Source organism: Merops nubicus, unplaced genomic scaffold, assembly GCF_000691845.1.
Source record: "Merops nubicus isolate BGI_N331 unplaced genomic scaffold, ASM69184v1 scaffold4169, whole genome shotgun sequence".
Classification (NCBI taxonomy): domain Eukaryota; kingdom Metazoa; phylum Chordata; class Aves; order Coraciiformes; family Meropidae; genus Merops; species Merops nubicus.
Window position 1 is genome coordinate 1 of NW_008631494.1, and position 13,762 is coordinate 13,762.

The 13,762-nt window shown below is 51.2% G+C and overlaps 1 protein-coding gene across 1 annotated transcript; it reads right to left on the minus strand.

The window, feature by feature from the left end:
- Positions 1-356: 356 nt before the first annotated feature.
- Positions 357-12,574, minus strand: LOC103779918 (cullin-associated NEDD8-dissociated protein 1-like; the record flags this gene model as incomplete). Its single annotated transcript, XM_008947563.1, has 12 exons — positions 12,432-12,574; positions 11,101-11,255; positions 9,264-9,387; positions 8,376-8,632; positions 7,652-7,757; positions 6,826-6,971; positions 5,473-5,765; positions 4,554-4,695; positions 1,883-3,388; positions 1,457-1,552; positions 610-779; positions 357-521 (listed from the first exon to the last, which is right to left on the minus strand). Coding segments are annotated over exons 1-12 (3,300 nt in total), but the record flags the coding sequence as incomplete, so codon positions are not given.
- Positions 12,575-13,762: the final 1,188 nt, after the last annotated feature.

Genomic DNA, 13,762 nt, shown 5'->3' on the forward strand with positions numbered 1-13,762 from the left:
ACCATTCTATGATTCTATTCTATGAAGCTATGAGGGCACCAACAATGACAGTGCCACATTTTTTAATATAGTGTCACTGGGCCATGCTGGGAAAGGGACAACCATAATTTCAAAGACAAAAGAAACTTAAAGACTTGGGTAAATTTCCTATCAAAGCAGCTACACCAGGGCTGCATTTCAGAGGCCACCGTGTTCAAAGGAAGGCTGCACAATGTCAGTGAAAGGCTGCAGGAGCCGTGGAGAACAGGGAGCGGCAGGGCAGGGGTGACACACGGCTCAGTTCAAGCCCAGGCCCCCAGAGAATGAATGGTGCCAGTGATGTCACCACCCTCCAGCAGTCAAGGCCCAGTGTCTACCTGAATGTCGTAGTGATCCTTCAGTCCATCCTCCACGTGGTTCAGGTACTCGTAGATATCCAGTCGGTCAAGGCAGCTCTCCAGCAGCGTGTACATGCACTCGAACGCAGCTTTCCTCACGTCCAGGCCATCATCCACTGTGTGCTTGAACGGCCCCATTTCTACCTTAAGCAAGAGGAAAACCACAGCTGCCACCCGACAGCAGAGTGGGCGGCAGCTTCTCCCGGCCGCGCCCGGGCCCAGCCCCACGTACCTCCCGGATGAGCTCCCGCCGCACCCGCGTTTCGGCGTACAGGCTGGGGAGCGCCGAGCCCAGGAGCTCTCGGATCAAGGACGGCTTGTTGTGAGCAGCAGAGTTGAACAGGGCCAAAGCCACACGTCTGACGTTCAGGTCGGGGTCCTGAAGGGTTTTCAAGAAGTCACCTGTGGGACAGGGACAGGCCCGTCAGTCCCGCTGCAGTGTTTTACACGGACCTCAGAAGGACGTCACGGCGTGTTTCGAGGGGCCTGGTTATGAAAGGACCTGTGGTGAACCAACTCCAGGGGCACAGGCTAACAGAGACATTCGAGACGCTTTCCCTGCCTTCCTTTGGGACACAGTAAATGGAAGAAACACGACTTGCCTGCATTTGGGTGTAAAACCAAACCGCACGATTCCAGCTACCCCCTCCTAAAGTCAAATCAGAAGCTTTGGTATTCAAGGAAGTTGTGTTTTTCTTTTTCTTGCAGAGATCTCACCTGCTCAGACTGCTCTGAAATGGAAGGCCCAGTTTTATACCACAGATCTGAGATGTGGGCTCCCTAGATGTAAGACCCTTTTAATGTAGGTTATATTTTCTGAGATCTTTATCATGAGATGATTGAATCACAAATTTAGACGCAGAAGGATCTTACACTCCCTAGAAAGCTCTGTCCCCAAGAGCGAGGCCCTGGAGCTTGCAACTCCCGTGCCCTTACTCACATCACGCTGTTGCTCCTTAAGCCCAAACGGAGAGGAAGACAGACAAAAACTGTGTGGGTCAGAAGAGGGCTGCATAGGTGTGGCAAGCCCTGAGCTGCTGGCCACGCCCCCCGCCCCCGCCCGGCTCTGCCCTGGGTACCTATGCAGCCCCTCAGGAGCCCATCGACGGGCTGCGGCTGGTCCGCGATCGTGAACTTCACCGCGGTCACCACCGTGCTCCGGGCGTGCGGGGAGCCTGCGGGGAGAAGAGACAGGGAAAGGCTGAGGCAGAGTCACTGCTGCGACTTCTGGCACATACTCCACTCTTGGTCACGTTACACATGTGCTGAAGAGAGAATGGAATGGAGGATTTCTCTTAACAACCTCCTTGTTTAAATCCTGCTCCTGCACAACCTCCATGTGCAGCCCCTGTCCCCGAGACCCCCGCATGCAAACCAGGGCTCCTCTGACCCCCCTTGCAGAGATCCCTCGTTTCCTTCTCGCCTCTGCAGACTGGCTGTGCTCCCTGTGGTGCCCCCCGGGGGTTGCCAGGAGGACTTCCCATCACCACCGCCCTGCCCGTTACCTGACGAGAGCTGTTTCTTCAGCCGGGGCAGCAGCTCTGAAGGGTTCACCAGTGTCAGCTTCCCCAGGCATTCAGCCACCACGTTGCGCGTCCCTTCCTCCGTGCACTCGCAGTGCTTGAACAGCAGCGCCCAGATATCCTCCACGTAGGGTTTGAGGCCGTCGGACGGGGAGGAGCTGATGACTTCCTTCAGCGAGTGCAGCAGGAGGTACTGCCTCTTGGGCTGGCTTCCGATCTCCTTCAGCATGAAGGGCAGATACTCCTTCAGACTCCCCACGCTGACGCTGCCCAGCGCGTAGGACGCGGCGGATTTCACCTCCTCGCTGGGGGAGGCGAACGCCTCCAAGATGACGGTTTTGAGCTCGCTCTGAGCACCGAGGTTCGTGGTGCGGCCCACCTCTGCCAGGGAAAGGAAAGCCAGCACCTTCACAGCAGCGCTGGACTTGGGGCTTTTGACATCCTGGATGCACTGGTTCACTGTGGCAGGGGCTTCCCTCGGGCAGGCCGAGCACAGGGCAGCCACGCACCTCGCCACAGAGTGATGCGCCTGCCTGTGGAGCGGCCCCGCCGCCCCGGCTGGGCCCGAGCAGTAAACGGGCACTGTCAGCCTCTTCATCAGCTCCGCGTAGCCCACGGGGGCCGTCTTCGTCAGAACCAGAGCCTGGAGGAAGTCCACGATGGCGTTCAGCGCCCCTCCCTGGAGCAAAGGCGAGTGGACGAGCTGAAAGACCTCACCAAGGATGGAACCGCTCATCTTGGAGATGCAGGTTGGGTAAACCTTAGCCAAGGTAGTGAGGAACACAACAGCCACCTGGGAAACGTGCATGTCGTTCTCAGTAACTAAGGCAGGGAGCTCCGCTAGGACAGCCTCTATCATGGCAGGCTTGAGGCTGTCACTGTAGTTCTTCACCAGGATGTCCAGAGCAGTCAGAGTGCTCAGTTTCAAGGCACGTTGATTCTTTCTCAAGAAGGAAGCTAGAATGGGGAAACCTTCCCCTAGAATGGGTCTCAAATCTATTTTAAGTGGAGAACTAGCAATTAAGGTTAATGCTTTGACTGTTGTCAATCTGGTGATTTCATTTTTGAGCCTCTCCAGAAATATCTTCAGGGTTGGTTGGAGGTCGGTGCTTAAATGGTCTCCCAGATGGTAAATAATTTGTCCCATGCAGGAGATGGCACGTTCCTTCACCTCCTGGTCGATGTCCGCTGCCTTCAGGCGCTTCAGCGTGCCAGGGAAAAGGTCCTTCACATAGGGCTTGGCATCAAAAGTGCAAGATTTGTCCAAAGGCCTAATAACTTTCACAAGTTGCTGAGTAACCAGCAGAGCTTCTGAAGTGATCTTATAAAAGGGGTCTCCAATGCAGGCCACAACAGGAGGTAGCAGGCTTTTGATATGAGGATGAAATACCTCTGGCTGGTGGTTGCAGAGAAGAACATAGAGGAAAGACAGCGTGTCAATCCTCATGTTGGAGGAGCTGGATTTATCAGCCAAGGAGAAAACAATGCCTGTGCAGAAGAGACAAGAGTGACTGCTGTCTCAGTTCATCACATTTCTTTATCACACACTCCCCCACCAAGATGGACACAGTTGGGTTTAGTTTTGTTCCCTTCCTCTCCCCACCCAGAAGACACATGCCATTTGGGACAGCTCCTCTCCTTGCTGTCTTCCTGCTCTCCAGCAAGTGGCAGTTCAGACATACCCCATCTTTGTGGCAGTGCTGGGTGGCTGGCTACAAGAACATTTTAAGAAGTTAATTGGCAAAGTCATCCCATTGGGTTGAAATGAGAAGGGATGGTGAGGCAAGAGCAAATAACTGAGACAGGGAAAGCCTCATCTCAACAACAGGCACCCCAGGCCGCAGGAATTCCCCTGCATGAGTTTTTCCTTCATGTTTACCTAGTTTTACACCTTCTGTTGGTATTGTCTGGAACATAACTGTGGGCCATTAAAGGTGGACTGTCTTTGCAGAGGGAGGTACTTCCACATCCCATTTCTGTGGCTCATATTTATGTTTCCCAGACTTTAATGAGGAACATTTACACCGGTCCTGCTTGCCACCCCTGAAGTCACACCCAGCTCTTGGTCTGAATGGTTTTGTCCAATCTATTAATTTGTAAAGGGGAGGTGGGTGGATCCAGCCCAGAGACAGTCACAGGAGACATTTTGTATATTTACTGTACAGTCAGAGCAGAAGCAAAGGCAGGGCCTCAGTACTCTGAGCCTTTCAGCAGTGGGATGCTTCATGAGCCAACAGGCAGGAAAGCTCTGAGAAAAATGTGTCAGTGCCAATTAAGTAATCAGCCAATACAAGTAAGTTTTTTAAATGACACTGCATTTTGTAAAAGAAAACACCATTTGTGCTACTGATCTCAGTGGGGATCTTCCAGTCAGCTTCCAAGGAGGCTGGAACAGGCCCTCCTAAAAGCATCTCTTCAGGGGACTGTGGAAATTAACTCAGTATTGTTATCCTGGCTTTCATCTCTGTCCCTCAAAGACAGGAGCCAGGGTTGCTCTGGGAGCTGTTCAGCCCATCAGCACAGAGCAGAACTGGCTGTGTGTGTGCTGATGCTGGGCAGGTTCAGAGGAAACCCTGAGCATGCAGGCAAGGAGCAGATGTGTGGGCAGGGGCCGAGCCAGCCCCACTCCCTCAGCCCCAGCCCAGGGACACACCAGGGACCAGCACGGCGATGTGATCTGCCAGGCAGCCAGGAAGAACATTGGCCAGTTCTGTCAGGAGGCTGAAACAACCCTGTCGTGACTTGATGCTCTTCTCTCTGAGCTGCTTGTGCAAGGCCTTGATGATCTTGGGGACCTGCAGTTTGGAAAAGAAAACCAGAAAGAAAGGCATCAGTCATCCCAGCTTCCAGAGCACAGGGCTGTGCTACCACAGCAGCCCGTGCTGCTGAGCAGAGGCACTGACAGCACAGTGAGGGAGCTAACGGGACAGCAAGAGTGCACCAGTTCTCCAGAGACCAGGCAGGGGCAGGTTACAACACAGTGCAGGTGAAGATACAGGAACAGAAGAGCAGGAGGGGATGTTATTCTGCTTCTCCATATTCTACAGACTCCTACACAGCCCTTCCTGAAGGTGGTGTTACACCCCAACACAAGCTCAAAGAAGTACAACAATATGATCAGACCAGGACATGCTGCTAAAGGAGATTAGAGTTTTAGGATTCCTTCCTGGTCTGCTGTTTATTAAACTCTGTTCAAACTTGGACTCCCTGCCAGAGTTTCAGTGAAATCAAAAAACAAATGACAGGGCTGAGGTGCAAGTTACTGAAATAAATCTCTCATACACATAAGATGATTCATCAGTGATGTGATTACATTTTGGCAGGGATTTTATCCCTCCTGCTTCAAGGCCTCTCCAGTCAGCAGCTCCAGCGCGGTGCTGCCGCCCTGAACGCCCCCTCCCAGCACGGCGGCAGACAGGCCATGGCAGGGCCTGGGGACAGGGTCCCTCTGCCTGCCTGCCCACGGGCTCCTGCAGCTGGCTCCGCTCTCAAGCTTAACCCCCAGGCATGTTCAGGGGTGGCACGGGCCCCACTTCTCTTCAGTGCCCCATGCGTGAAGCCCCCCCGGGCACCTGCTTCTGCAGCATTCCCAGGGGCACATCGTCCTTGCCAGCGGCGTCTGGAGCGTGCAGCCAGCTCTGCATGGGCAGCGTCTGCTTCAGCAAGGAGATGTAAGTGCTGAAGATGTCGGCTTTGACGTTCTCCTCCCTCTCTTTGAACCTGCTTATCAAGACTGGGGAGAGAGTGTTGTAGAAGTCCTGAAGCAGATCGTGCCTGGTGCTGACGATGGCCTCCAGGCACTTGGCCGCAGACCTGCGGACCTTCCAGCTGATGTCGTCATCGTCGCTGTACTCCTCCTCGCTTTCTGCAGAGACAAGGGAAAACAAGGTGCACCATTAGCAGAAAGCTGGAGCTTGAGGACCACTTGATTCTCAGAGCTTCCCTCTCCAGCTGACCTGACACAGGTGCCAGTAACTCTCACACACCTGGGAACACAGGCTGCCCGGACAGCCTGTCCCTGCAGGCGTTAGTACCGGCAGCATGACCCGGGGCTGCCCTGCGCCAGCTTCTTCTGCTCCAGGTCAGAGCTGATGGAGGATAAACCTCAATGTTACTACTCTCAGTGGCCACTTCAGCTCAGGCATCAAGGTTTATGTTTTGAAGTGAGAATGAGGTTCACAGATTTTCAGGCCAGAAGCAGGTAAATATTTGTCTTAGCAATTCCCGACTGGCACCGACCAGTGTAACAATTCACTGTGCTACTGGCAGAACGTTTAACAGACTCCCCAGGAAGCCAGCCAGAATCCCACCCCAATTAGTACAAAAGTAAAAAAAAAGCCTTTCTTCCGAAGAACTTGATCTAACTTTTGCTCTTAGCTGCCACACTGTATGCATCTATAGACAGGGACGTTATGAAATGCTGTCTGTAGCTAGCAGGCATTAAAGGTACCCCTCCTACCTGACCAGGGCTCAACACCCACCTCAAAGTAAACACAAGTTGAAATATGAATGAAAGGCCTCTTTTGCAGCCACTATCAGATTGCTTTCATTGACAACTAAGATGTTTTTAGTGGTGGATTAAGATGTTTTCAATAGTGGCACTTTTAAGTGGTCAAGACTGTGGCTTTGCTCTCTTCTGGTACAACGTAGTAAAAAATAGCTACCTTTTAGTAAAAAGGCCTAAGGCAGGCAGAGATGTGAGGACTCTGTCAGAATAAAATAAAACTAACAAACTCAGAATCCCTGCTGGAACTTTGCACATACAGCTAAGTTATTACCATTGGTAAATTAAAACAACCCATTTAAAACAACTGTCTGTCCTGAAGCAGATCTGAAAAGAAACCTCACAGAGGGTGAGAAAGCAGGAAGGGGAGAAATGTTAACCCAGCATTCTGCTGAGCACAGTCATCCTCACACGCAGGCACCTTGCTCTTCATCCTCCCCATTTTCAGTTTCCATCATATCTTCCTCGTCCTCCTCATTATCATAGTTGTAGTTTGGGTCAAAGGTGATGTACTTCAAACATAACCCCATCACGTTAGGGATGTGAGGGTCCATTTCCTTTGGGCACCTATCACAGCAAATAAAAATCCTAAGAGTTAATAAACTGCAGACTAAGCTATTTTAAATATCCAAATAATATAATCTCAAAAGGATCCCCAGATGCTTCCCAGGCTTTATGAGCATCTTGTTAACACCAGTTAAACCAGAGCTGCTCCTTCCTGCTGTGCACGAAGCAAGACCACATTGCCCCGGGGAGGATGCCATGACTTTTGTCAGGAAATAAAATAAATAAATAGCCTTCATCACCCATCTGAATGCTGCTTTCTCGGGAGGAAACCTCAGCAGCTCTGCAGGGCTCCTTTCCAAGACAAGCAGTAAACGCCTGACCAAACAACAAGCGAGCTGCAGCTCAGCAGCTTTCCTGCCTGAGCCCCCTTCCTGCCTCCCCTCCCTCCACACCCCAGGAGTGAGGCTGTTCCCTCCTGCTGAGGAATCCTCCAAGGACAAGGAAAACTCCCACTCCTGCAAAGCCAATGCAGAAACAAACGCTCTCACATGTTGAGGTAAAATAGCTCCTAAGTGAAGCCCAGCACTGCACATGAACACGAAACTTCACTTTTGAAGGGTCTTTCCCAACAGGGGTGTGTGTAGGAAGGTACTGAGCCCTGGGTGCTGAGCATGCAGCCACTCACACCAGCAGGACACTGGTGCTCAGGATGGGCACAGCTGTTCCTCACGGGCACACACCTTCTCACAAAAGACTCGAAGGCCTGAAAGCAGTACTCTCTCAGCTCATCATCTTCCACATTACAGTACTGAACAATCAGAGGAATTATCTTCTCCAGATGTTCTCCTGGGAAAGACAGAGTACACAGCAGTGAGAAGTCACTCCAGCCTTCATCCCTCCAAGCAGCTGACAGGTCAGCCATCTGCCACCTCCCTCGTGTGCCCGGCAGAGCCTTCCTCCCCTGACCTCCCAGGCAAGGAGCCAGCAGCCCACCTAAGACCAGCCTTGCAGGGATTTTCAGCAGACAACCCCTGCTCCCTGTCTTCAGCCTCTTGTTGGCATTTCAGTTGTGGCAAGAGCTGTGATTAGAGATCTTCTAGGACTTAATCTCAGCTCTGGCAGATCTTTCAGACAAGTAATACAATATGCCACCCTCCACTTCTCCACTCATTTAAAATGGGTGAATCCACTGACCTAATTCACAGAGGTGTTAGTGCAGAGCAGGGAAGCACTGCAAGACTTTGAGATGAAATCAATACACAAGTGCAGCCAGAGAGTTACTCTGGTGCCTCCTCCTTTCCAAGTGGAGATCAGAGAGCCAGGTCAGGACCACAGAGGGGAAATCACAAAGCACAGGCTACAACTAGGTTAGGAGCAGAGTGAGCACACATCTTCTAGCACTGGAAGGAGCTGCTCTAAAATCCAAACACATTTCCCAGCAACATTTTAAGCTACTCATCCTACCTAGGCGGTGTCCAGCCTGCCTGCTGATGCCAGCAACACACTGAATGTAAGTCCTGGTAGTAGAAGTAGACTCATTCCTCTTCAGCTCGCCAAGCAGATGCTTTATGAGCTCTGAGAAGATGTTTCCACTGCAGGTCAAAACAAGATGACCCAGGGCAATGATGGCCCTTTTACGTACTGCCAGCCTGGGGCTTGTCAGCTGGGGCAGGAGGCAGTTCAGGATGGAGGAATGGAAGGAGTAGAGTGTTCCTCCTAGTCTGCAATCAACAGAACAAGGCACAAGTTGAAAGTCAAAGCCTTAGAGAAAAATATCTCTTCCCAGCAAAAAAACTAAAACTCCTTCAGCTCTGAAGACTTCATGCACGTTGTGGGGAGGGAAAGGAAAAGGGTGGGTTTGACACTGTGGTCTGAACACTGACTGGTTCTGCAGAACACAGGGAGGGGTGATTCATCTCCACCATGGAGGAGTCTGAATTTGACTGTGTCCTTCTGGGTGACCCGGGGGTTTGTCAGTAATGCCCCGCACGCAGCTGGCATATGACACTGTCACTCTGACTTATGTAACAAGAGGCAGCCAGGAAAAAAAACAAATCCATGTGCACTCAGATCACTGGGCTAAAATAAACTTCCCTGCTTTGCCCTCTCCCTGCCCGTGCCTGTCCCAGCAGGGCCTCAGGGGGACCCCTCCCCAGCACTGCTGCTGTGCCCTGGCCCAGCACTGCTCAGCGTGCTGCTGCTCAGCCCCCTGGGGAGCCCCCGCTGCCAGATACTCCCCAGTGGCAGCCAACCCAAATCCTTTACTTTTAAATCCCTGTAGCAGGATTAGGGAAATACAGAAATCCAAGGCAGATACAAGCAGCCCTCTGCCAGAAGGAAATCCTTTGGTACCTGCTCAGCATATCTGACAGGATGTCAAGAGCCTCCAGCTGCACGGAGACATCCTCCTGCTTGCCAATGGCTCCTGTCAGCTGGGCTGTGATCTTTTTGCACACATTCGCTGTCATGGTGGAGCCTGCAAGAGAGAGATTTTTCCCCACTGTCAGTTAAAAATAAACCTTTTTACTGCTAAGAACCAATGAATCCCTCCTACATCAGAAAAGAAATCACCAGTGGAAGGCCTACCAGAGCAGCAGTCCACTGGGTTTTGTGTGAGATGGTCCCTGAGGTCTCTGCCCATGCAGTACAATGTGTTAACTACCTGGGAGAAGCTTCTCTTCCCAGATTGTCTTCTACCCTCAAACACCCTGGCTGGCTCCCAGGCAGCTCCCAGGCCAATGCCATGCAGGGAGCAGAGCCAGGTGAGGAGTTTCTGGCATGTTTTTTCCCATTTTTAATTTGAAAATGCTCCGTTTCAGCAAATCGAGGTTTTCTCAGTAGAAGAGCATCTTCACAGAAACTGTCTCTCAGCTCTGTGACGAAATTTAAGGGTAGAACCAGACAAATCTGTCTCAAAATAATATATAACCCAGGTTCAAGATCGTGTTGAGATTACCACCTCAGTCTAGAACCTCAACCTCCTGCAGTCCAGATCAATGTCTAGATACCAGTTTAGTCTCTGTGCTGGAGTGTGCTGTCCCAACACTGACTTATGTTTTGGGTTTTTTCCCAGTTGGTTCAGTGCAGCTTCAAATTCCACAAAACTTTCAAAGGAAGGACAATTGCTTCCCATGCCACTCTGAACAGCCTTTGTGATGCAACAGAGACAAAGCAGAAGTGGAGCATCCTCAGAGCATCATCAACTGCTGCACAACACGGAGAAGGGAGCCTGCTGCAGGCACACACTAGGCCTTTGACTATGATCTCAAAGCTTCCCTTTCCTCCAGACAGCACCACAGCAAGAGCAGCCACATGGCATGGGGCTTAGGGTGAAGAAAGCCCACAGGGAGATGTCCACCCTCTCCATTTTGCAGCAAACCCACGCTGCTCTTGCTGCTTTTCACCCACAGAGTGTCAATCCCAATCCATACGGGGATGACTTACCTGTTGCTGCCCTAACACAGTTCCAGTTCATGTGATATATGTTAAATAAAGGATTCTGAAAGGATGGTTTGCAAGAGCTTAATGTTTTGCAGAAATTGAGAGAGCAGTTCAGCAAGCATTGGCATACTAATTCCAGTTCCCTTCCCAACCTAAAATCCAGCAGCCTGGCAGCACTGCCACGGCCACGTGCCAGGAAGGAACAACAGATACATGAGATGGCTGCAGAGGAAACTTAACTCTCTGGAGCCTCTCCTGAACAGCTGCTGCATGCCAGGGTCCCAGGGCAGGAGCTGCAGCCAGGGTGCCGTGGCAGTTGGAAGACTTTGTCCAGGGGGGCTGCAGGCAGGGGTGGTGCAGTGCCAGCAGTGCCCAGACCGCAGCGGGCAGCGACACGGCTGACGTGGAGACCAGTGGCCCTGCCAGGCTGCCCAGACAGCAGGGCCTGGAAAGGCTGCTGAATGCTTTGGGAGTGCCATAAAACAACACGGGGTTGCTCCGGGAACTCGGGTGCAGTTTCAGGCTTAAGTATCCTCAGGGTGACCAGCTCAAGTTTTCATTTCATGCCATCTTTAATCACACTGGTGTCTCAGCTTGTACTATCTCTCCTCGTTATTTCATTAGCTGTCCTCTAGCAGATGAACAAGGAGCCTGTAACTTTTTGGCTCTGAATTACACATTTTCCACCATTTCCCAGAGGCTGCTGTTCCCTGCTGCCTCGGGCCAAGAAGGAGGGACAGAGGTTTACCTGTGGAAGCTGGTGGCAGCTCAGAGATGACAGTTTTCAGGCCGATGCTGGAGATGTCCCGCAGCTGCTCCTTGTCTGACAACATGTTGGCACACAGCGTGTCCACGATGGTTTCCACCTGGTACTCCTTCACTTTGCCCACCAGCGGGCCCAGGCTGCGGGAGGAAAGACCCGTCGGGATGAAGAGGAAGAGGGACAGTTTCCACAGCAAAAGGGATGCTCAGGGTCACTGCTCCTCAAAGGCAGCTCAGCCCCAAGTGCAAATGTTACCAAAAGATCAGTGTCTGTACCAACACCCCACAGCACAGGCTGTGTCCCCAGGTTTACATACGCTGCATTGTCGTCGCAGTTAACTCTACAGCAGACTGGAGTGGATTTCAGGTCAGATTCGTAGGATCTGTAGGTTTTTAATGCAACCATAGACAAACAAGCAAAGACATTTGTACTGTGTTCAGTGGCCAACAGTTTTGCTTTAAAAAACAGAATGAACAACCCAAAGCAGGCAGAGACAGGAACAGGGCCAGAAACAGTCAGAACAGTGGGCATCAAAAAGAAAGGGCCAGGTCACAGGAAAAGTACAGGGATAGAAACAGTATAGGGATAAAAAGGAAGTAATATGAATAAGATCCACAGTATGAAAGAATACAGGAACCCAAAGTTGTCTTTAAATGGCCCACCTGTCTGGAGCCCTGCGCGTGCACTGACCCACTCAATCCCATGTCTAGAATGAACACTCCCATTCAGACATGCTGGGGAGAAGGACAGGAAGGGACACGTCAGCAGCGGGGTCACGTCACCACACGGTTCAGTACCAGAGGAGCCTCCTGCCTTTTCCAGGGGGATTAAAAAACATACAGAAATGGTCCAAAGCAAAGCAACAGCACAGGCTGCACTTGGAGTCAAAGCAGCGAAAAAACCCAAGCACATTATAAACTTTAATGAAATGCCCTTGAAGAGTAGGATTTGGACCTGAAATTCAAGTGTGTTTTTGGAGGGCTATACATGTTTAGCACCATTCTATCAAAGGCAGGGCCACTGGGAAATTCAGCACTGGACTTCCAAGCCCTAGAAAGGAGAGGAACTTGATGATTAAAATGATAAACTGGGCTTCTGTCTGAAGAAATAAAACCTTAGACAAATTACTTTTAAGATGTTAAGATTCTTAATATAACCACTGAGCTATGTCCCTGCTGCTCCAGGGCCGCCTGCAGGCTCAGCCTCCTGAACCCACAGGGCAGCTCCCCTGTGCCCGCTGTGCCCGGCAGGGCAGCGGGAGGTGTTCTGGGGTGCCCGCGCCGCGGGGCCGGGCTCCAGCCCGCCGAGGCCCTTACCACTTCACAGCCAGGTTCTGCACTTCCCCGTTCTTGTCCTCCAGCAACTTCAAAAGCATCTTCACAACTTTTTTCTCGCTGTCTTCATCTAGTTTTATTGAATCTTTCTGCAGTTCCACCATCAAGTCGTTGGTGGCCATAAACCTGAAAGACCATACAGCAGAAATGGATTGGCTGAGATACAGACACAAATATTTGCACCACCTTGGAGAATGGAACTTGGTGGCTAGTGCTTGTATTTAAACACACTTTCAGAGAGTAATTTACAGCCTTTACACTGGCCTGAAAAACAAGGTACAAAGAATTATTTTTACTCTACAGGTGGAAAGCTCAGACAGAGGTAGCTGCTGAAAAGGCTTTAGCTAATGAATCTGTGAAAACTAGGAATACATATTCTCTCCTCTCCTTAAAATACGTAACAGGGATGGGGTAAACCAAAACTCTAAAACTGGCAGCTGGCTTGTGTATTTCTTCTCAGTGACTAAAACAAGATGATTAACTGTGCTAGATAAAAATCACGGTGGGTTTTTTCCCCACCAATTGCCTGGCCTAGAAAACCAGTCTAGGGTCTCAGAATGAACCTGTCTCTGTTCCTTCCATCTTATTTAGCACTGCCAGTATCACTCAATGCATGGAGAAGGCCTATCAAACTCAAAAATGACAATTAAAGTCTTGACTCCAGGCAAACTAGACCTTAGAAGGTTGCTAGGCTACATTTAGATAGCTGTGAGCAAAACCAAGCAAGTATTTATTATTCCACCTTAGAAGGAAAAAAACCCTCCCAGCTGACTGTCAGTCAATGTAATTTTCTATTGGGCAATGCTGAAATGGATATGGAGACATTCCAGAGAGTATCTGTTTTCCTGGGAGCAGGGAATGTAAAATGCTAGTACAGAAGCCTGAGGTTCTGAGAAATGTTACTGTGGTTATGGCACTTTAGCTGGTTCCTAATGCTGGCCCCAGCACAGGGGCGGGTGTCGGGAAGGAACCACAGAGAAGCTCTTCCCTCTCATTTACCAGATGACACTCTGCTTTAAATTAGGCTCTGACGTAATTCATTCAGCATGTGAGAGCCCTCGTGTCCTCCACCCGCAAGCCCCTTCCTGAGCAGCACCGAGCACGCCTGGGACCGGGGCTGCCGTGGAGTCAGGCAGCCTGAGACCCAAAATGAGAGGGCAGAGGCACCCTGCCCGAGGGCGCTCACGACACGCTCCCTCTCTGCGCTGCTCAGCGAGCGACTCGGCTGCGCTCGCAGCAGAACGTCTGCGCAGAGGAGCATGGCCAAGTATGGCCAGAGAGCCGCACGGCCGGCCCTGGCTCCTGCCCGCTGC